The sequence below is a fragment of the Plectrocnemia conspersa genome, unplaced genomic scaffold, assembly GCF_051122295.1.
Source record: "Plectrocnemia conspersa isolate PC_06_02 unplaced genomic scaffold, ASM5112229v1 ptg000001l, whole genome shotgun sequence".
Lineage (NCBI taxonomy): Eukaryota > Metazoa > Arthropoda > Insecta > Trichoptera > Polycentropodidae > Plectrocnemia > Plectrocnemia conspersa.
The window spans coordinates 16,800,096-16,821,927 of NW_028277165.1; the positions used below are offsets into that span (position 1 = coordinate 16,800,096).

At 31.2% G+C, this 21,832-nt stretch overlaps 4 protein-coding genes across 4 annotated transcripts; 2 read left to right on the top strand and 2 right to left on the bottom strand.

Moving 5' to 3' along the window:
• Positions 1–788: 788 nt before the first annotated feature.
• On the bottom strand, positions 789–14,461 carry CCT2 (chaperonin containing TCP1 subunit 2). The gene is made up of 9 exons (XM_088201828.1): positions 14,389–14,461; positions 14,066–14,239; positions 13,867–14,002; positions 13,221–13,434; positions 13,010–13,148; positions 12,733–12,941; positions 12,496–12,670; positions 1,566–1,743; positions 789–1,407 (listed from the first exon to the last, which is right to left on the bottom strand). Exons 1-9 carry the CDS (start codon positions 14,389–14,391, stop codon positions 1,031–1,033), a joined length of 1,605 nt encoding a protein of 534 aa, XP_088057954.1. The 5' UTR covers positions 14,392–14,461; the 3' UTR covers positions 789–1,030.
• LOC148239006 (cytochrome P450 4C1-like) lies at positions 3,082–12,474 on the top strand. The gene is made up of 10 exons (XM_088201840.1): positions 3,082–6,557; positions 8,079–8,185; positions 8,248–8,341; positions 8,405–8,587; positions 8,650–8,719; positions 8,787–8,959; positions 11,552–11,667; positions 11,745–11,991; positions 12,054–12,233; positions 12,296–12,474. The coding sequence occupies exons 1-10, from the start codon at positions 6,398–6,400 to the stop codon at positions 12,466–12,468; spliced, it is 1,503 nt and encodes a 500-aa protein (XP_088057966.1). The 5' UTR covers positions 3,082–6,397; the 3' UTR covers positions 12,469–12,474.
• A 2,981-nt stretch (positions 14,462–17,442) lies between the features above and the next one.
• On the bottom strand, positions 17,443–18,051 carry Polr1H (RNA polymerase I subunit RpI12). Its single transcript, XM_088201851.1, has 3 exons — positions 17,907–18,051; positions 17,627–17,837; positions 17,443–17,548 (listed from the first exon to the last, which is right to left on the bottom strand). Exons 1-3 carry the CDS (start codon positions 18,007–18,009, stop codon positions 17,524–17,526), a joined length of 339 nt encoding a protein of 112 aa, XP_088057977.1. The 5' UTR covers positions 18,010–18,051; the 3' UTR covers positions 17,443–17,523.
• Positions 18,052–19,019: 968 nt separating this feature from the next.
• Mzt1 (Mitotic spindle organizing protein 1) lies at positions 19,020–19,800 on the top strand. The gene is made up of 2 exons (XM_088193206.1): positions 19,020–19,131; positions 19,212–19,800. The coding sequence occupies exons 1-2, from the start codon at positions 19,128–19,130 to the stop codon at positions 19,430–19,432; spliced, it is 225 nt and encodes a 74-aa protein (XP_088049332.1). The 5' UTR covers positions 19,020–19,127; the 3' UTR covers positions 19,433–19,800.
• Positions 19,801–21,832: the final 2,032 nt, after the last annotated feature.

The window sequence follows — 21,832 nt, forward strand, 5'->3', positions numbered from 1 at the left end:
TAAGTACCGAGCACTATTTTCGAACTTAATTCTGTTGCCGTTCATCTCTATTCTGGGGAGGTGTCGAGAGTCTGACTTCCCCCGCAGCCTTACCGCTATGGTTTTATGAGGGGCGAAGGAAAGTTTATTTTCTGCGCCCCAGAGCTGAATTTGTGTCAAGGCTAAAGAAGTCTTGACTTCAATTTGGGATCTGCTGTTGGCATTAACCAAAAGAAGTAGGTCGTCGGCATAAGGGATAAGATCGCAGTGCTCAGGGAGGATAATCTTAAGAACGTCGTCAAACATGATGTTCCAAAGCAGAAGTCCAAGGACGGACCCCTGGGTGCAGCCCCTTTCCAGGGACTTCCAGACTAGTGTCGCCGGCGTCAATGACGACTCAGCGATCGTTGAAGTAAGACCGAATGATTTTACCGGACGTTTCGACGTTTAAGCCCCTCGATGATTGCTGTATTTAAAATACAAACAAACCTAAGGAATTTAAAGGAAAATAATTTGAGGCAAGGTTAACTGCGGAATTTAGTTTTAAAAGTCCCTTACCTTTTTTTATAAAACACATTGGTATAAAGGGAACATACAATTAAACGACATTAAACGATTTTGTAGTAAATGGTATTTTTTTATTTTACAAGAGTCCACCAACCACATTGAAATAAAATTCTGCTGAATGAAGTGTAAACACGTCTTAACACAGTAAACAGGTTAAAAAAGACTTGTAATAAGTCACAAACACCTAAGCTCGACTAATAGACAAACAAGGATAAGTAAAAGGTAGGAGAAATTGAATCTTGTTTAAATTGTTAATAAAATTATTTATTTGTTCAGCAAAATAAAGGCATTAATAATATTACAGATATAATAATCTTACATGGTATTAAATCATCAGTATTTATTAATGAGAAGAGTGTATGGATAATACTTTTACATTAAACAAAATTAATGTAACTTAGTGTCTTTGAAGTTTAATAAAATTAAGTGCATTTCGAGGTAATATGCAATAAGCGATGTATAAAATTATAAGAATGTTTATCGTTTAGCATGGACGTCTGTCCGGCACACGTTTCCTCGGAGCCGCTTTAATTATGTTATCGACACGTAGAATCATCTCGGCAGCTTCGGCAGCAGACAACACAACCTGACATTTCACAGCAAACGATTCCATCACTCCGAGTTCCTCCATGCATCCAATTTTACCAGCGTTCATATCTAAGCCGGCAGTGATTTTTCCGAGAGTATGTTCAGCTCTCAGCTGCGATATGAGAAGTGATGAATCGTAACCAGCATTATCAGCAATCGCAGTCGGCAATTGACGGAGCGCCCTGGCAAAAGCGTTAGAAGCAACTGCTTCCTTACCAGGCGTCGTCGACGCCAAGGAATCCACAGCTTCAGCCATCAGCATCTCGCTGCAACCTTAAATGGAATAATAGCTATTATAATTATTTTGCAAAACTCGCGGATCTTCAATTATCATTAATTACTGAGTATTAGACATACAACATCATAATCGAGTTTAATTATATAAATAACTATAAATACAAATGAATTTATTATCAAGTAAAATTATCTACCTCCACCATAAACAACTTCTGTGTGGCGAACTGTAGCTGCGAGTACGCAAAGAGCATCATGCAATGATCGTTCAGCTTCGTCGATGATTTGCTCTGTAGCACCACGTATCACAATTGTACAGGCTTGACCCAAGGACACTCCACTGAACCGCAAAAGATTCTCTTCACCAATCATTACCTAAAACAAAAAATATTATATTAAAGTTTTTTTATTTATATTTAAAAAATATTTGAGAATAATTGATTTTAATAAAAATTTAAGGACATGTGTTTATATTTAATTATACACTATTAATTCTTGATAAGTACTAGAATTTTTATAAAATTCATTAAAAAAAATATTTTTTTCAACATTCTTCTCGCGAGTTATTCTGTCCTTTCAATCAGCATTTCTCAACCTTGCACTTCGCCATAATTTAAATTGTTTATTTATGTTAATCGTCGACCATAAGAATTATTATCCTAACACGCATTTAATGTGATTTTTTCCTGTTTGACAGCAACGCGAGCTGCAATTGTGCCAATTGAAGAATTCAGATCCGACCTACCATTTACGGCAACGTCAATACATATCAATTATTTTTGCAAAATAGACATAATTATTGCACCGGACGATTCGTATTACGAATATTATATTGGCATTGGTGCAAGCAGCGTGCTGTGCAAGGTAAGCAAGGTACTTCGGGTAGGTGGCTAAAAACGTGGTCTTAACAGACGCAAATTGAAAGAAAATCGTGATTGACAATTCACAGGAAAAATATCGATAAATATATACTTATTTAATTATTTTCAAATAATATTATAACAAAATATTTAAATATACTAATCCAGCCCTGACTTGAATATATAGTATAATTACTGTCCACTTTCAATATAAAAAAAACTTGTGTAATCAAAGAAAATAGGACATGCAACGCTCAAAGTTAAACTAAAAATAGAAAACCACTAGAAACAAGTCGAGTTTAAGATCATTCGATGTAAAATCAATATTTAACAATTGTACGATTGCGTGTGACTTTTTACGAATTACGTACCATTTAATTAATAACGATTAAAAATAATATACCATAATTCATAATTGCGAAATATTTTACATACACACAGACTTCAATCGTTAAATTTAACAAATACTATCCATCTCTTAATACTAAACGCAATAATGTAAAAATATTTTCAAGGACCTAAAAAACATAAATAAATAATAAATATGAGTATTTATTTTAATCATTAAAATCAATTAATATATGTATATTCGTACAATTCGTATACATTTAATTATAATAATTATTTTCTAATTTCAAAAATTAAATTTACATGAATTTTACTGCATTGTACAATCGCGGATGCAAAATATTGTCATACATTGTGATCAGATTTTGACGAAAATGGCTGAATATTGAAATAACTTTTGAAAAAAATATGTAATTAATTACTAATAAATACAAATTCAGAGAAATTAGACAAAATTCAATTAAAAAAAATAAGTATGAAATCAAGTACACAAGTGGAGGAACTCCCTCTTCAAAATTAATATTTAGGATAGTTTTATGTTATTTCTTAATAGCCAGGCATAATAGCCCAATCCTAATAATTCCAAAAAATACATCAACTTCAAAGAAAAAATGTTTTGTTGCCGTGCAGCGTAATTTTTTTTGGTATTAAACTATAAGCTTCGAGCGGACGTGTTCTCGTAAATTTAACGACGAATTTAATTAACAACATAACAACTTTTCTGAGAATACCAGCTGCTTCAATTCTTTTTAAAAACAAAACTTTCATTTTGATTTCAAAATAACAAAACGTTTATATTCCTGGCATACACGAATATTAATCTAACAACCAATAAACCACTAATAATAATGGACAATGTCAAGAAAGATGGCTTTGATACAGTAGACAAAATTAGCGCTATTTATTAGATTTCTCTAATAACTAGAAGATGACAATCCGTATTTTTTACAGCCTAGTGAAAATTGTTTAATTAAAAATATTATTATTTCCTTCCCTAAATTCTTAATAGTCTAAAATAAAAAATAAATCTTTCTGATGAATTTATCCCTGGTTCTTATAAGGAACACTTTCAAAAGCTTGGCATTTACGTACATTTTTAAAAGTATAAATAAGAATCAATAAAGGGCAACCTTTTCTACGTGTAGTATGTCGTTTGTGCGTGATGGAAAAGAAAATAACGCAAACGTCAATGTTTTATGGCTAAATTTCGATAATTTTTTTGTTGTTTTAGCTTTACTTTTACTATATTACGACCTGGGTTTACGATTTAATTCCAGTATTTTTACCAATATACGTATTTATTATTAAGGCAAGAAAAGTTTGAAAAGTATCATATATTAAAAACGTGAAAAATACAAAGGTTAAAGCCATTTTCTATAATGAAAATATCGATATACAACGAACACATTTTAAATATATGCTAATAAGCTTTCAATGCCAATTTAATTACTTGGCGTAAAATTTACATTTTTTACATCGATTTTCATATTATAAAAATGGCAAAAATTAATTTGGTCACAAAAATTGTATTCATTGTGTTATTTAATTTCACGAAAAATTCGAAAGTTAAATTTCAAAGCGTAATGAGAATATTTAATTTTTTGTCAAGGCCTAGATCAGTGTTCCCCAAACTATATCGCGGAACACTGGTTATATATATTCATATTCAGCAAAAATCTATAAAAATAATAAGCCTAGTATCATCCTAAATTATGCAACGTGTACTTTTCTCTTACATCATGATTGAAGAAGAAATAACAATATATCAAAACGTAATAAGAAAAGATCAAAACTTCCGATGAAAGTATGTATTGTATTTACGTTGATTGGAAACAACAGATGCTCCTGTTTAGAATATTCCAATCTGAATATGCCGAATATATTTACCCGCTTTTTAACTATTCGTTATTCGAATATTTGTTCAACTTTGTAGTGAAATATTTTTCTTAAAACACCAAAAAACTGACTGAAACCACAGTTATGTATTATTTTTCAAGTCTTGTGTATTACGCACAGACATTTGCTATGGCAATAGCTGTTATAATTAACATAAAGAATAAATATAATAGCCGAAAAAATATCAAATAAAAAACACGACTCATAACACTAAACGTGTTTGGGAAAAAAAAACTTTTTTTTAATTTTTTTAAACGGTATCGTAAGTATATTCGAAAGCTCTATTTCGTATCAAAAATTAAAGTCTATATCTTTAAAAGGAACCAAATAAAAGCGTTAACTATATGCCAAGTCGCATAAAAGCTCGTACTGGGCCCGGTCAATTTACAGTAACTCGTTTTTAATTAAAAAAAAATAATTCAATTTTTTTTTTTAAATGCAAATTAAGCTTTTCAACACTTTTTGCATACGACATTTTTCAGTAGGATTTTATTTTGCAAAGTTATGACACTTAATTTTTACATTGGCAGCCATTTTGTAAAAAAAATTATATATTTTTTTCATACAGAACATACAGGGGGTGCCCGGTAGTTCTATACGATACTAAAAATTTAATTTTTAATCTTTAAAACCAAGCAGTTAAGAGCGTTAACTCTTCTGAAAGTCTCAAAAAGGCTCGTATGGGGGTCCGATCGAACTGATACATCGCTTGTTTTTAAGCAAAAAACTATTTTTTTTTATGTAGTTTAGGCTTTTAAGATCGCGTGCCACGCAAAGAGTGATTTGGGATAGACGATTATATTTACTTCGGCTCCACCCATTGTCGCAAGAAATCAGCCAAAGAACGCGAAGATAAGAATTAAATGGTTTTACAAAATAGCCTGAATATTTTTGTTAAAATCCCTGGATTTGTGAAATATTCCGTTTTAAGCAACATTTGAGAACCCCTGGGATATATTATTTAAATTAATTTTACGAAAAATTCAACTAACTTAAGCCAGCTAACTTAACCGACAAACAATATATGTTAAAGTGTGCAGCTGGTATACTTCTAAGTGACAAATAGTTATATTATACATCATATAAAAACATTAAAGAGAATAAAGCATTAGTATATGCAAACTTTATACATTTATTTAATGCTTCCGATTTCGCATAAAAATCTTCATTGGCGCAATTTGCAAACTATAAAATATAGAATAATTAATTACGAACCGCTTATCACTTGCAGAAGAAAATACGTCTCTAAAATATACAATATCATTTACTCTAAGATGTGATGGTATTTGTTCAACAATTTTTTTTTTTAATATATTAACAATAAACAAATTAATGTCTGTAACATTGTCGTTATTATGATTACGTTCCATTCCGTTGACAGCAATTTTATAAGAATAAGTAATGATTATCATATTTAATTATCAATGTAATTTAACGCACGAACACTAAGCACCAAGTCGCAATTATAATAATAATTATCATTCATTATCACTGATAATCATAGGGACATACATATGTGTACTCGATAGAATTGACAAAACACCTAGTATAAATTTCGGGTATTTTAATAATTTAATGATGTACCCTGATATATTTATTGCTCGTGAATAGTAGATCTACTACTCACGAGAGATTCTAGGGTATTAATAAAATATCTAAAAACCAATTAATATTGTACTGAGTCAAGAGTAAATCACAGTATATCGCATTACATTTTAATTCGACTCCTACTTGTCATCCAAGATATGTTTAATGGCGCTAATTACACCATAGCGAGATAATGGCACAATAGTTAATATATACGGGGTTCAATTAATATCACAGTAGTTTACTACGAGCCGCGAGGACAGGCGGTTAAGTTTATATTATTCTAGAAAGCAATTATTTATTATATACGACGCGTACGGATATAAAAAACGCGAAAAATGTTTATTTTAACAGTGGTTTGTATTACTATTGTGGTCGCGTACTTGAGATACAAAATGGAAATGAGGGAAATCGAAAGATTTCTCGATACGGTGCCAGGGCCTAAAGCGTGGCCCGTTATAGGAAATTTGAATACGTTCATGGGATCATCGGCAAAAGGTTAGTTAAATACACTTACTCATAAATGACACGAAGTGTATGTTAACCTGTATAACTAGTGCTTTTGCGTGTAACTAATCACAAGGAAAAACGTTCACAATATTAATAATGAATAAAAAATGAAGATTATACTGTATACCTATACTATATTTATGTAACTATACAGTCAGTTCGAGAGCTATCCATTTCATCATTATTCATAATTGAGAAAGAGATGACAAGTTTGTGTTTACGCCCCTATTATTTGCTCTAAAGCACACGATGCGGATATACGTTCGATATACTTATCATTACTCCTGTTTATATTTTGAACAAATTTATAGAAATTAATCATTACTATATTTTTTATATTTATTAATCAATCAGAGTAATGATATGTATATAGTTAATCAAGTATAACTACTGAGACGAAATTAAACAATTTTAAATATACAAATATCCATCTTAAATCAATATAGCAAATTGGATTAAAAAATGACATCTTGCAGACATTTTTGCGTATTTTAAAGAACTTAGCACTCCTCTCCAAGCGACAAATATCAATATTTTCAAAGTATAAAATAAAATAGATGTTACTGTTCCAAAATTTAAATTTTGGCAAATTTAATTTTAAAAAGAAATATTGAATGCTTTCTTATTTAACACAATATTTTGGTAATCAACAAGTAACTCGATAAATTGTTAAATATAATTATATATATAACCCTTTTGAATAAACTCGTGATACCTTTTAATTTCTAGTAAAAGAAAGCTTAAAAAATAAACTAATTATTTTTAAATTAATAAAATTGTTCATTAAAATGTAAGGGAGGAAGATAAAAAATAAAAAAATACGTTATGTATTTACTTTTTTGGCATCAATGTGCCGCAATAATGTAATTAAACAATATTTTTTACTTAATTCCTTAAGCCCTTTAACCCTTTAGATGCGAGATGCGGATTTATACCACACTATAAAAAATCATAATACATGTACATACAAAAAAAAAATATTTCTAATATTATTTTTTATTTGTATGTTTCCAGGAAACCAGGAAAATTGTTGCATTATTTTCCTGGTTTTATCTGGAATTTTTTTATAATTTCTATATACTTTATTATTTAATTTTTATTAAATGATTGTCAAAAACATTTATATATATTTATTTTCCTTTTCCCCTCATTTTATCACTTTATACTTTTTTAAATTCAATTCTGAAGGTGACTATAAACATAAAAAACCACAATTACATCTTTAACTTTTTTTCTTAGTTGATAATTGACACATTTCCTGACTTTTTATGAAATTTAAAAAAGGGTTAAAGGTTAACTTCACTATTATAGCTTCAAGATCAACATTGATTTCCGTATAAATAAACGGGTACCATAATTACGACAACCGTTAATCATTAAGTTATTGTTTAAATTTGCATTAAATTATAGAGCACAACTGACCTACACAAAGGTCCATACTAGTAATAAAAAAATGTTATTATTAAGCCACTTAATCATTTTATTAAATACATTATTTTAAACTTATAGATATATGGAAGGCAATATTTAATCTTCACAAACAATATGATTCACCCTTGAGATACTGGTTGGGTCCAAGACCTTACTTAGGGGTCCACAAGCCCGAACACATAGAGGTATTGAGACAGAAAACACAAAACACTTCAGCATTTATTGATAAATAAAATTTAAATTTCAGGTAGCAATAACAAACTCGAGCACTAATCATAAAGGTGATGCATACGAATTGATGGCTCAAGTCATCGGATATGGGTTGATTCAGCAAAATAATCGTAATATTTAATATAATTATTTGTATATATATATAAATTTGTATTACAAGATTATTTTTTCAGCAATAAAACACAAAATACACAGAAGATTGTTGTCTATACCCATAAAAACGATTGTAACCGAGCAAGTCGCGAAATTTAATGAAATATCATACGAGTGTGCGAAATCCTTTGATAATTTAGTAGATGGGGGAACATTCGACGTTTTACACAAATTTGAGACAGCAGCTATGACCCTAGTTACTCGTGAGTTGAAATTGCATTACAAAGGAAATAAACAATATTTATTAATACTTTTTTATACACAGAAACTCTTTTGGGGCACAGCATGACAGACACAGACAGCAACAACAAAACTTTAGTCAGGATATTTTCAGAGTAATCACAATATTATTTCATAACAAGTAGAATAAGTTGACAATTAATAATATTAATATTATTTTAGAACGTATGCATCAGTAGGTGAGAGGATGTACCAAATATGGCTACATCCCAGAATAATATTTAGATTCAGCAAGCATTATAAAATCCAAAAGCAGGTGGCTATTGTGGACAATATAATCGATAGTTTTATTGATACAAAAATGGATAAGATGCCAATAGAAGGAAAACATGAAGGTAAGGGTTATTAAATATATGCATTGATACTTAATGATTTAAGTAACAGGGTCGTTATGTAACTTCTCGGAATCGAATAAAGATTAGAGTAAAATTATTTTAATCTAATTGTTTTACGCATTTATCTGTGATATACGAATATAGCCAAGAGTAAAAAAATAAGTTAATACACCCATACCTCGCTATACGGCCGCTCTTTATACGGCTTTTCGCTATAACGGCCCTCTTCAATTAAGGCACGTTTTCGATATACGGCCTAAAATGTTTCGCTATAACGGCAAAAAAACTTTTTTTCGATGTCGATTTTTTAAAAAATTTAAAAATAGATTTAATTTGCATAATTTTAAAATGAAAGGTGAAGCAGCTAGCGCCGATGAGGCCGCATCTAAGGAATATCCCAACATTTTAAAGGGAATTTTTGAAAGAGGGGTCATAAACCTGAACAAGTGTTTAACGTAGACGAAACAGGGCTTTATTGAAAGCGAATGCCTGATTGCACGTACATTTCAAAAACCGAAAAATCTGCGCCTGGTTATAAGGTGTCTAAAGAACGATTAACTTTGCTACTTGGTGCAAATGCCGCGGGTGATTTTAAGCTAAAACCACTTTTAATATATTTGTCCGAAAATCCAAGGCCTCTAAAAGGACTAAATAAAAATCAATTACCCGTCATATGGAGATCCAACAAGAAAGCTTGGATGACTAAAGCTACTTTAGAGGATTGGTTCAAAAATCACTTTTGCACAGAAGTGAAAAAATATTTGCGAGACAATAACTTAAGCAATAAGGCTTGGCTAATTTTGGATAATGCACCAGGGCATCCTACTAATTTATCCGAACTATCTGAAGATGTCATGATTGAGTACCTTCCGAAAAATACAACAGCTCTGATCCAACCAATGGATCAGGGTGAAATAGCCACTTTTAAGGCATATTACCTACGCCGAACTTTCCGACAACTTATAAGGGAAACCGATGGTAAATCTTCAATTAAAACATTTTGGAAAAACTATAACATCAAGGATGCTGTTGACAGCATTAGTGAATCATGGAAGGAATTAAAATAACAACAATGAACAATGAAAAAAATATGGCCAGAATGTGTAAAAAGTACTGATACGGAAGTTAATTGCCTTCCTGAAATTAGGCAAAACATTTTGGATCTAGCACATGATCTCGGCTTTGAAGGTTTGAACGTACGTGATGTGCTTGATCTACTTGAAGCTGATAGGGAACCCTTTTCATATAAGAAATTCATTCAATTGCAAGCAGAACCGGCATTTGATGAAGAGACAGAGCCTGTTGTATTCAAACAGCTAACATCAAAAAAATTGTCATAAGCTTTTTCCTATTTCGAACAAGGAATACACATCTTCCTTGAAAACGATCCTGACGTCGAACGTAGTGCTAAAGTTTCTCGAGGAATTAACTCAGCCATTAGCTGTTATTAATCACTGAAGAACGAAATAGACAAAAAGGCAAGACAAACATCGTTGGGCAATTTTTTTAAGCCAGGCCCATCCTTACCAGCGAAAAATGAGAACGACAGTGATCTGAAGGTTACCATTTCTTTATCGTCTTCAGATTAAAGCCATTTAAAAAAAAATTATGTATGTATTCATACACATATTTTATGTAACATGAAGTTGTTTCATTTTTGTTTATGGATTATTGTTGGTTTTTGGAGTCTGTTATTATTTGATGTACAAATGTATGTACTTGTTATGTATGTATTTTTGATTTAAATGAAATATAAAGATAAAATTCATTTTAAATGATAAACCATGTTACATTTTTAACAAATATGGAACCGATCATATTGAATTTGTATTAGAATAATTGATTCGTTATACGGCTTTTCGCTTAGCGGCCAAGTTTCGTGGAACGTATCTAGGCCGTAAAGCGAGGTATGGGTGTACTAGATATCATTAAGAGACAATTGAAGAAGAGTTCAAATACAACCACAAAGCTCCAATGAAATTTGTCATTTCATAATTAATGAATAAATTGGCAACGTTTTTATGGAAGCCAATCAATGCAGATGGCTAGCCACCGACCGAGTAAACCATTTACTAAACCAATTATAACCTAAGGTGTACAAGGAGTATCGTCAACTACTAAGTAAGTAGTACTACATCAGACAAATCAAAATCTGTAAATCAGTGACATCTATTTTATTAATTATAAACTATTATTTCTGCTTACAATCAATAAATGTCACTATTTCACTATTCATCCATGAGATTAGAAAAGTCTAGAAAAACCTAAAATATGATAATCATTTGTAATTATAATCATATAATAGTCATTAATTCTGATCTCTAAGACAAGATAGAAATTTAAAACACTGATTCATATGGGATTTAAACCCAGCTCTTTCAGGTATGACTAATACCTACCGTACTGACATGTAGAAAATTTTGGAATAGTGGATGCTGTCTGCTTTTTTTTATATTTTTTTTTTATTTTTACAGTAAATTGTCATAGTATGTAATGCAAAATTTTTACATTATTAATGATTCCGTGAACTTTAAAACAGCCCTCTTACATATATTTTGTATTTTTTATATGTTAATTATTTTTTAATTTTAGAAGAAGAATATCAATCGGATTGTTTAAAATATATGCTGCACGTAAAAGACAGCGAACAAAACCTTGTTTTCTCACATAATGATATACTAGAAGAAGTTAAAACAATATACACTGCGGTAAATATTAATTTAAATTTAAATTCATATTAAATATTGCTATAAAATTTTGACAATTCAATAAACACATACATCAGTCTCAAGACACTATAGCGATGGTTAGCAGCTATGTATTGTTAATGTTAGCAATGCACAAAGACATTCAGGATTTAGTTTGGAGAGAACAAGTGCAAGTTATGGGATCGGGCGGAGACCCTGACGTCCCAATAACCGAAGACAATCTCAAAAAAATGACTTATCTTCACATGGTAATCCAAGAAGTGTTGAGAATGTTTCCAGTAGGACCAATTTTAATTAGAAAGACGACAAATCAAGTAAAGATTGGTAAATAACAAACGCGAGCAAGAAAAGATCTTACAAGCGCTAAATCTTTATTACGTTCGTAGGTAAATATATAGTACCGAAAGGCATGAACATATTAATAAATGCGTATTACGTACACAACGACCCGAGAATTTGGCCTAATCCGGAAATATTCGACCCGTCAAGATTCACCGCAGAAGAAAAGGCTAAGAGACATCCGTACTCGTTCATTCCGTTCGGTGGTGGTATTAGAGGCTGCATAGGTATTTATTATTATATATTTATATTAAGTAATAAAAATTATATAACAAAATGTCAATTTTAGGTAAAGAGTACGCATTTTTAGGAATAAAATGCTTCATTAGTCACATGATTAGAAATTACACAATTGACACCGAATGGAAAATGGAGGACATCAAAATTAGAATTGATATATCAGTGAGGTCGATAAACGGATATAAAATAAGCATTAAACATAGAAAGCGTGATCAATTTTAATGTGAGTACTTAATCATTATCACTGACCTGTTCGATGACATCGCAATGGCCGAGCTTTACTTTTCCAGGTGAATCGAAGGTCGACACAATCTCTCCGCCAGTTACTAACGCGAGTCGCTCGATACCTTGGAAGTCAGCATGTTCGATCGCCATAATTCCAGCATCGGCGAACAATTGTTCGGGATAATTATAAATCAGTTGCCTATAATAAAAAACGTACATAAATGGGATGAAATCGAGGATGATGATGAAATCAATATCTACCTATTGATGAAAACGTTGCATTTGTGCGAAATGATCTTGTTCACTTTATCCTTCATCTTCTCCTTCTCCGCAATCTCCAATTCGGCGATTTTAGACATAGAATCGACTTTAATCGTGGAGCCGAACACTTTAATCTTATCCGTGTCCATTGGGGTGTTGGCGATTAAGATACTGGCATTTTCGATCCGCTTCGGCTGATGGATACCGACCTATTTAATTAAAAAAATATTAAAATAGATCATTATTTATATTATAAATAAATATTTAAACAACATACCTTTTTTTGCAATAAAAATCCTTCGTCCAAAAATGATTCCTCTAAAAGACCACCTTTGATTTTAATGATTTGAATCGATTGAAGGTTTCCTGAACCTTTTAATCTTAATACTGCATCAACGGCCAACTTCGAGAAGTATCTATTGATGATAAATAAAATGGATAATCAAACACATTATAATAAACACAAATTTACTATATAATATATTTACTCTTTGTGTTGAGATAAAATTTTGGAGCTCAATGTGGTGCGCGCGATGTTCATGAGATCTTTCTTGAATTCATCAGAGTCTAAACTGTGATTTCTCGCCGATTTTTCAAGAGCCGTGCGAGCAGCTTGGGCAGCCAACCTCCATCCGGCGATTATGGTCTGCGGGTGAATCTTTTGTTCGATCAACTTTTCAGCTTCCCTGAGCAATTCAGCGGCTAAAATTAAATTATTATTAAAAACCAGCAAGTATATAATGGTCACATTAAATAGTTAAAAGCTGTTCTTATACATCAGAATGTATTAATTACAAGTTTGAGATATAATCAAATTAAAAAAAAAAATTTATCATATCTCGAAATACTCAAATAACAAAAAACGAATTGTATTTTTTATAACACATTGAATATCATGTGCACAAATTTGTGAATTTCAAAATCTGGTCACTATATTTGAATGACATCAAATTGACAGATTTACACCCATAAACATCAGAAGTCGTAAAAGGTAGTAACTAGCCGTCCCGTGGATTACCAGCAACGGACAAAGCAAGTAGATATTACTCAACCATGTATAGGTAATTTGTCATTGGCTCGTAACATGTAAACTACAATGTATAAGTTGTTTGTAGGCTAAATATTATGTCCTACCTAAAACAGTCACCGACGTAGTACCGTCTCCGAACTCATCGTCCTGTACTTTTGACATATCGACCAAAATTTTAGCAGCAGGATTGTTGACACCGATCGATTTCAAAATAGTGGCTCCGTCGTTAGTAACCTCGACCTGAATATGACAAGACATTAATTAAACAACCCATAGTGATTAATCGTCAAAATTAAAACTCACCGATCCAGCGTTCCTGCCGTAGGAAACCAATATTTTGTCCATCCCTTTGGGTCCGAGTGTGCTCTTGACCAGATCACCGATGGCGATGGCACCGATGAAGCTGGACATGCGAGCGATCTCTCCTTTCTCCTCCTCTGCATCGTCCTTGAGCACCTGGACGGGGTTTAGTGACACCTGCAAGTAAGGCGTGGTTAGCCGGCTACCAGAAGTTTCCATAGCACGTGCAGTTTAAATCAACACTTTCAAGGACATTATCGCACGGATTGTTCAACTTGATGATTAAGCGCTTGAAAAACATCAGTATACGTAAGTTTTCCACTCACCATGTTTGCTTTGTTACAATTGCACTCTGATGTACGATACTATAACCTCGCCAGTGGCCGAGCGCAAGAGACTAACGACGAGTGTTGCCAGTGTGGTAAACGACTGACGCGAGACATTTTGTAAGCTCCGTTTTATGAATAATATTAATATATAGTGCAAACAATTACTATAATAACGTTTGCCTTTAAAACAATTTTTAATAATATTTATTTGTACAACCTTATATCTGCTAATCAAACTATTATAACAAAAAAATAATATTGAAAAATACATAAAACCGAGTTTTTTAAATTTATTTTTAATTCTCACAAATGCTTCTGTTGATGCTAAAATTTAGGTACTTTAATTTCCAGTTTAAAACTTACAATCTAATTTAAACTTACTGTTAAATAAATTATTGCAAATATATGTGGTCCTCTTATAGACTCGCGCAATAGCATCACCCTAAGCCTAAGGTTTTAATGGGTTTACGGAAACCTGTTGTTAAAAATCAAAATTTTCCAAAAACGCGTTGTTCGGAAGCAAAAAAACATGTATTTTTGTAAAAATTTGAATTTGTAACAACGTTTTAAAATTATTTTATACAGTTACAACTAACGGTTTGAAAACTAGTTATATTAGATTCACAATCGAATACATACCATATTTTCCCAAAAAGAATACCTCGTTTTATTTGTATTTTACACTATCGTTTACTTTCATGAAATTTCTTATTTTATATGTTTAATAAACAAAATTTATTTATATATAACAATTTAAATTTATTACAGTACAGCAATCTACATTTGTTCAAAACAGTCAATGTAATATTCTTCTTAAACATTATCATAACTCATCAAATAAAGAATTCCAGCCTGATTTTGTGCTACCGTCCGCCTGGGTCGCTGTCCGGTTTAAGAGAGCGTCCTGCGCGTCTTCCCCTCGGCCGCCTTTCTCCTCCCCCCGGTGCTGCCATCATACCACAGATTTTTTATAACTCTTTCTTGTAGAATCATTTGTCGGAATCCAGCAAATTATGTCCAGAAATAGAGCTCTTCATAAATGGGTCCTTCTTGTCCATGTAGCCTGCTTGTAATCAGACCTGTAGAGGGGGCAGACACGAATTCCTGAGGCGCCCGTTCTCCTTGAGGGGCCCGACTGGAAAAATCATCCCAAGAATATATCTGAAAAAAACTATAGCTGACCTAAGACGACGAATCCGAATTAATTAGTCTTTCACGATGTATGTACTAATGCATTTCAGGTATAAGTTTATGTTTGTCTTTTTTATACATACAATAAATAAAAGCACCGGAATATTGCCTTCAACAAACAGACGAAACAACCGATATTCGTTCGTAATTATTTTGCGCAACTTACAATTTTCAACCAGTTGAAAGGTTTCTGGTTTTCATTAGTGTTCATAGGAGGACTGCTGTGGAAATTACTTGTTTATTCAATTTTAAAACATGTCGATGTACTTTACAACACATCTTGTAGGGGGCCGATTAATTTATATTCATTTAGATTTCATTATGGTCAAGACTTGGCGGCGCTCTGGTAGCACTGACGAGACGGATTCTTTCGAGTGGCAGCCCTGGACAGACTCGCAAAGGACGGTTACGGGTCCTGACAAAAAATTCAACATTTTTTTCATACGAAACAAAGAAGAGCAGAATATATACCATAAAACAGATAATACATACGTCTGTTTATCTATCTATCGCAAGAATTCCTAAACGGAAACGGTAAACAGTTGCGACGTGACATTTGCACATATCATTAACTATGCTATTTTCAACTTGTAAGTTGAAATTTAAGCTAAACAGCGTCGTGCTAACTACATATTACTACTGCAATATGTAAAGACAATAGACCAAAAATATTGTATATAGGCAAGTATTGAAATAAATTTGTAATAATGGGAAGAATAAAATCAATTATAATGAATAAATAATGAGTTTAAATCTATCTCGGGCAGTGTTTTAGTGGTCTAAAACATTTTTTTATATCTATTATATTTAATTTAAATTATTGCGTAAAAGAGGTAGTTATATTTTTTCACCCCTAGCCCCACCTGTTTCTATTGTCAACAGCCGCCACTGCTCATACATTTATGTATACTTATTAAAACATATAATTTTTCTATAATTTGAAACTTGATTTAAGAATTTAACGTGTTAGTGTAAGAAAGATATTTATTGGGTAAATATATTTTAAACTTCGTTAATTTATTTCAGCCGCTTATTTGTAACAAAATGCCTCTTGATTCATTGTATTATTAATAGTTTTTATTATTTTTATTGATAGAAAACACCATTCAAGCTTTGCAGTAGTCACTGGAACTGTAATTATAATTTCTAAGTAGTTTGATATTTCTTCAAGAACATTTCATAAATTGTTTGATGAAATAAATTTTGATAAAGATAGATCCTGAAAGTTGTGCATTTCTTTTCTTTCATAAAACACTTGTGACTCTGTCAGGAGCTTCTGCTTTTTAAGCATGGGATACTATTCAACGGTAAGAATCAACTCCTCAATTGGCATTTATTTGTTGTACTTTTTAAAGATTTCTTTGCAAACGATTTTAAAATTAATTGGTTTGTAAATGTGTATCTTTATTTCATATGTCTATATGAGCGGTCACAATTTAATTCTATTTAACACGGTATCGATACCTCCTCGATTCCAAGAAATAAATTTCAGAGATGGTGCTTGAAATTTTTTTTTAAATGACATTTTCGTATAGCTCCTGCAGCAATTTATTCTCCTTTAACAAAAACCCCGAGATGGTTCTTAAACAATATTTTCTGTGATCTCTTTTTAGCTTTCACAGCAATCAGTCCTCAGAGAAAAATATACGAGATGGATTTTGAACCAAAATTTCCATAATGACCTTTTTTTATCTCTTAAGAAATATTTCCCAAATGACATTTGTTCTTTTTAGAGTCCAGGGCGCTGAACATTCTCAGGCTGGCCCTGGTTTTATATCCATACTTATAATGCCAAACATTTGTAGCTTCCATCAGTATAATACAAAAAAAAGAAGCGTTAAATTAAAAGGTCATAAACTATAACACCCAAAAACATTTTTACTGAATCACAATTAGTATTTATATGCAAATTTTTATAACAAATTATGTTTCAAACATTGCTTATGAATTCTCACTTTCTTTATATCTAAAACAAAACAAAACAAAATCATTAGTAAGTCATTGTGTAAGTTTAATTTAATACTTTCCTCATAAAAATACTTACTTGCATTTGGTACAAGTATAAAAAACTGTCTGTCCTTCATCAGCTGAGCGCAATTGAAGAGTGGCATAAGACATCTTCGTATTGTCGCACATGGGACATTTACGTTTTATCACTGGACCGCTCGCTTCCTTGTCATCTGAACCGTCTTTGGTTTTATTAGGGTCGATATTATTAAATAAAATTGTAAACTTTGTTCTCATACTCCCATATACTGAAACGGTGTAATATATTATTAATATATAATTAACATCTAATTGAATACAAAAGTTATTATACCCACCTTCGGGAGTATATCCTGTAGTACAAGTATAGCAATGTATCTCTTTAAGTCTATTATCTGGCAGTGGAAGAATAGAACCGCATAACGGACAAAAACCGGCCATTGTTAACACGTGTTTATGTTTTGACAGATCTTATTTGGTCTTAACGCTATTATAAACGTATATGCATTATACTAAAAAACAATATACTATATAAAAAAACGCACAAATAAAGTAAAAAATATAATAGTAATTTATATTTGCTTTTTAACATTTTATATTAAATTGACCAATTCAAGGGAAGACCTAAAAATGCAAATTTTTAATGCTAATTATTTATTCATTTATTAAGATTTTTGAATTTAATTTATAATTTGGGATAATTTTAAAAATAATGTTATTTCATAATTGATTTTATTTAATAAAGATTTAACTTTACTAAAAAAACAACTGTGCTATAAGTTTATAAAATGCATCTTTTTAAATTAAAATTTATTAACGCTGAGAACAAAGGATGTCATAGGGGCCGTGTATATATTTTTATATCTAAATATATAAATATGTATTTTTTTATGTGTTTGTAGACCATTGATCATATATATGATTATCATTCTCAGGTAGCAAGACTTAAATATATTGCGAAAAGCAGCCGTTAATTTATTTATTTCTTAATATAATTGTAAAAAAATCACCTTAGAAAAACCAAAGGATGTGAAAAATGGATTACACGCGTTAAAAAGACCGTTATCAACTACATATAAAAAAGGTTATTTACACACATATAATTTTTATTATTTTTACCGCAAATAGTTATACTCGAACGATTTATTTTTACCATTTTTAAATTACGCAATTCATTTTTAACCTTTTTACTTATTTGTTTATTTAAGGTTCAATAATTAATATATTTTTTGCCTTAAGCATTGATCGATGATACCACTTAAATACAATAATATTTCATATGCTTTCATTGTATTATTCGTCGGTGCACCAGCCAATTAGCGTAACTCTATTTTTTTCTGAAATAAGATTTATGATAGAAACGAATTTATGGTGTCGAAATCAAAACTTATTAATTAATTGTTTCTTATATACAAATCAGCTGGACGAAATATTTTATTTTAAGACCTATTATTAAAAATAAACACATGGCCGCCGCGAAGTTTCGTTAACTGTCGTAATGGCAGTTGTCTTGCTTTATTGTCGATTTTTGCTTAAATCTTAAGTTCATCATACACCAAATGAGTATGATTGCCTTTATATATATTTATATACCTACCAATATAATTGGTATTTTTTTGTTGATTTTTTAATGACCGTTTCAGACATGTCTACCGAGAGGGTCACACAACTGTCACAAGCAAGAGACACGTTTCACACTATAATGCAAATAGCCAAACTTCTTCAGACTGGCTTGGACGCCGAAACTTTGACGTTGTGCGTTCGGCTGTGCGAACTCGGCGTCGATTCTGTGGCTCTAGCGTCGGTCATCAAAGAACTGAGACACATGGCAGAAGCGGAGAATGTTGGCGGACAAACAAATTGAGAGCTGTCATGTAGTCAATTTTATACGTACGATAAGTCACGAATAGTATTTTAGAAGCAATGGTTGATTATAAGATATTTTTACGAAAACCCACCTAACTATAATATGTAACAAATAATAATTAAGTTATATTACAAGTACTGGACTTATTTTTGTAAAGTATCATTTTTTAACATAGGAAATATATTGTTATATTTGTACACAAAATAATATTTTGGTTAGTTATATTTTTGCACCACAAAAATGTAATATTTTAATAAAACACTATTTTCACGATAGGTGAACGGTATTAAATATTTGTAAGAAATCTGCATAAAACAATACTTATCAATTAATAATGTAATAATAAAAATAAAGTATTATATTAATTTGTTGTTATTAATATTTGATTATAATAAATCTCTATAAATGTTCTTTCTTATATATAAATATCTATTGTAAACGAATCTTTCATAACACTAAATTATTATACGAGGATTAATTCCCTTAAGATCCATATTTATTGTAAATCTTCTGCTGTGAAAAGATGACTACTAGCCCAATGCGTTATGTGGTGAACACATACAATGAACTTTAATCAGTCTATAAAATACATATGTATAAATTTAATTAATAAATGGGGCTCTGTGCTCAAAGTAAAAATTTAATAAAAACAGACACTAATGTTATTTTTATCACAAAATGTGAAATTACAATTCATAAAACTATATTTTATTCTCCTAAAAAACAGGATGATATCAAAATTGTGCGAATTTTGGGATTGGTTAATTCGACTAACATTGTGGATCTTTGTAAAATACGTATGCCTGGATAAAGCCCGCCTCGCGCTCCACCAAAATTTCATCGTCAAATTTGCCGAGCCCTTGGAACCTTTTGTGTAAAAAAAACTGACCAGAACAACTTGAATGTATCGTTTCTATAAATCATTCTTTAACGTTCGTCTTTGTCGCAAAAAATCAAGGAAATACACGAGAAAACTATAGCCCATTAAAACGCAGATGTTTGATCCTGTGTTTTTCCTGACAATCCATGTTTCATGTTTTGCATTTCAACATACATTTTATGTCGAGCCCCTTTTTTAAGTTAGCAATATTTTATCGAGGAATAAATTTACTAAAATTCAATAATGAAAAGATCCTCAGTCGCTATATAATATATAGTTCTAAAATGTATTACTTTGATATTGGAAATTGCAAAAGATTTTTTTTGCAGTTAGTGTAGTCTAGTTACTTTGCATGATGTATATGCAATTAATTTACTTGTGATTTTGAAGAATGAAAATGTCGAACTGCCTATATTAAAATTACAATACTAAATTGGTGTATTTTAGGCACTTGTTAATTATATCGGCGCCCCGCTTAGAAACCGAATTGTTATGAACATCTCTGGCTTTTGGCTTTAACGCCTGCGAAAGTGATGGTTTAATATATTAATACGTTTAACAATTCCAAGTTTTCTATCGCCGTGCGAGTATTATTTTCCCAAACGTCGGTTTGGGAAAATAATACGCGCAATTAACTATTTATCACTGATAAATGGTTAATTGCGATTTTTAAATGATGTTTGGAATAAACATGCGCAGGGCGATACAAAACTAAGTTTTAAATTTTAAAACGTATATATATAGCAAATGTTGCTGGCCACTTCCGCAAACATTAGGCAAAAAAATGTTTATAACAATTGTTTTCTGAGTGTGGCGCTGATATAATTAACAAGTACCATATTTGAAATATTGAATAATTTTTGTATTGGTTACATTCCCTTTTTTTTGAAGGGTGGGCCTCGCGCTTTATTTTTGTGTAGGGTGCTCGTTGGTGCCAGGCCCTGGGTCTATTGTGCTTATAATTAATGAGAATATCAAATCAAATCCCAGCATCTTGACATATTTATTATTTATGTTTTCTATACGCCGATATAATCAGTTTGAAATATAACTAAATAAAAATATTTTTTTTTAAAAGCACCTCTGCCTTTTATTTCAGTAAATTCGTTGAATCGTCTAACAAAATTATATTCAATCATAACTATGAAAAAATCAGATGTTCTTAACACTTTGTGCGGGAGATGCATATTGGTTAAAATTGGGAGACAAGAATGAAACATTTTTTGCACTGCCATGATGGGATATTGTTCATCTACGTCCATTTGTCGTCGGAAAAATACTCAAACACTTCGTTTTTTTTAAATTATAGCAAAGGCAAATAGCATGTATACATTGTTGTCACATTTTTATTATAAGGTATTGGGATTCGTTCCTAATTTTTTGTTTCCAAAGCAGTCACTTTTCAATTTTTATACAATCAAATTTAAAACAGTTTCAGTTTTTATGTTGATGAAATTATGGCCAATTCAGAATCAGGCCATTCATTAGATGCAGAAGAAATTTATTAGAAATTGCAT

Coding starts and splice junctions, on each gene's coding strand:
- LOC148239006 (XM_088201840.1), top strand. CDS start 6,398: ATGTTTATTTTAACAGTGGTTTGTATTACTATTGTGGTCGCGTACTTG. Junction 8,186..8,247: donor ACAAGCCCGAACACATAGAG/GTATTGAGACAG, acceptor TTTAAATTTCAG/GTAGCAATAACAAACTCGAG. Junction 11,992..12,053: donor GACAAATCAAGTAAAGATTG/GTAAATAACAAA, acceptor TTACGTTCGTAG/GTAAATATATAGTACCGAAA.
- CCT2 (XM_088201828.1), bottom strand. Junction 14,003..14,065: donor ACGGCAGGAACGCTGGATCG/GTGAGTTTTAAT, acceptor TGTCATATTCAG/GTCGAGGTTACTAACGACGG. Junction 1,408..1,565: donor AGAAGTTGTTTATGGTGGAG/GTAGATAATTTT, acceptor ATTCCATTTAAG/GTTGCAGCGAGATGCTGATG.
- Polr1H (XM_088201851.1), bottom strand. CDS start 18,009: ATGGCCGGTTTTTGTCCGTTATGCGGTTCTATTCTTCCACTGCCAGAT. Junction 17,838..17,906: donor TACAGGATATACTCCCGAAG/GTGGGTATAATA, acceptor ACACCGTTTCAG/TATATGGGAGTATGAGAACA. Junction 17,549..17,626: donor TATACTTGTACCAAATGCAA/GTAAGTATTTTT, acceptor GTTTTGTTTTAG/ATATAAAGAAAGTGAGAATT.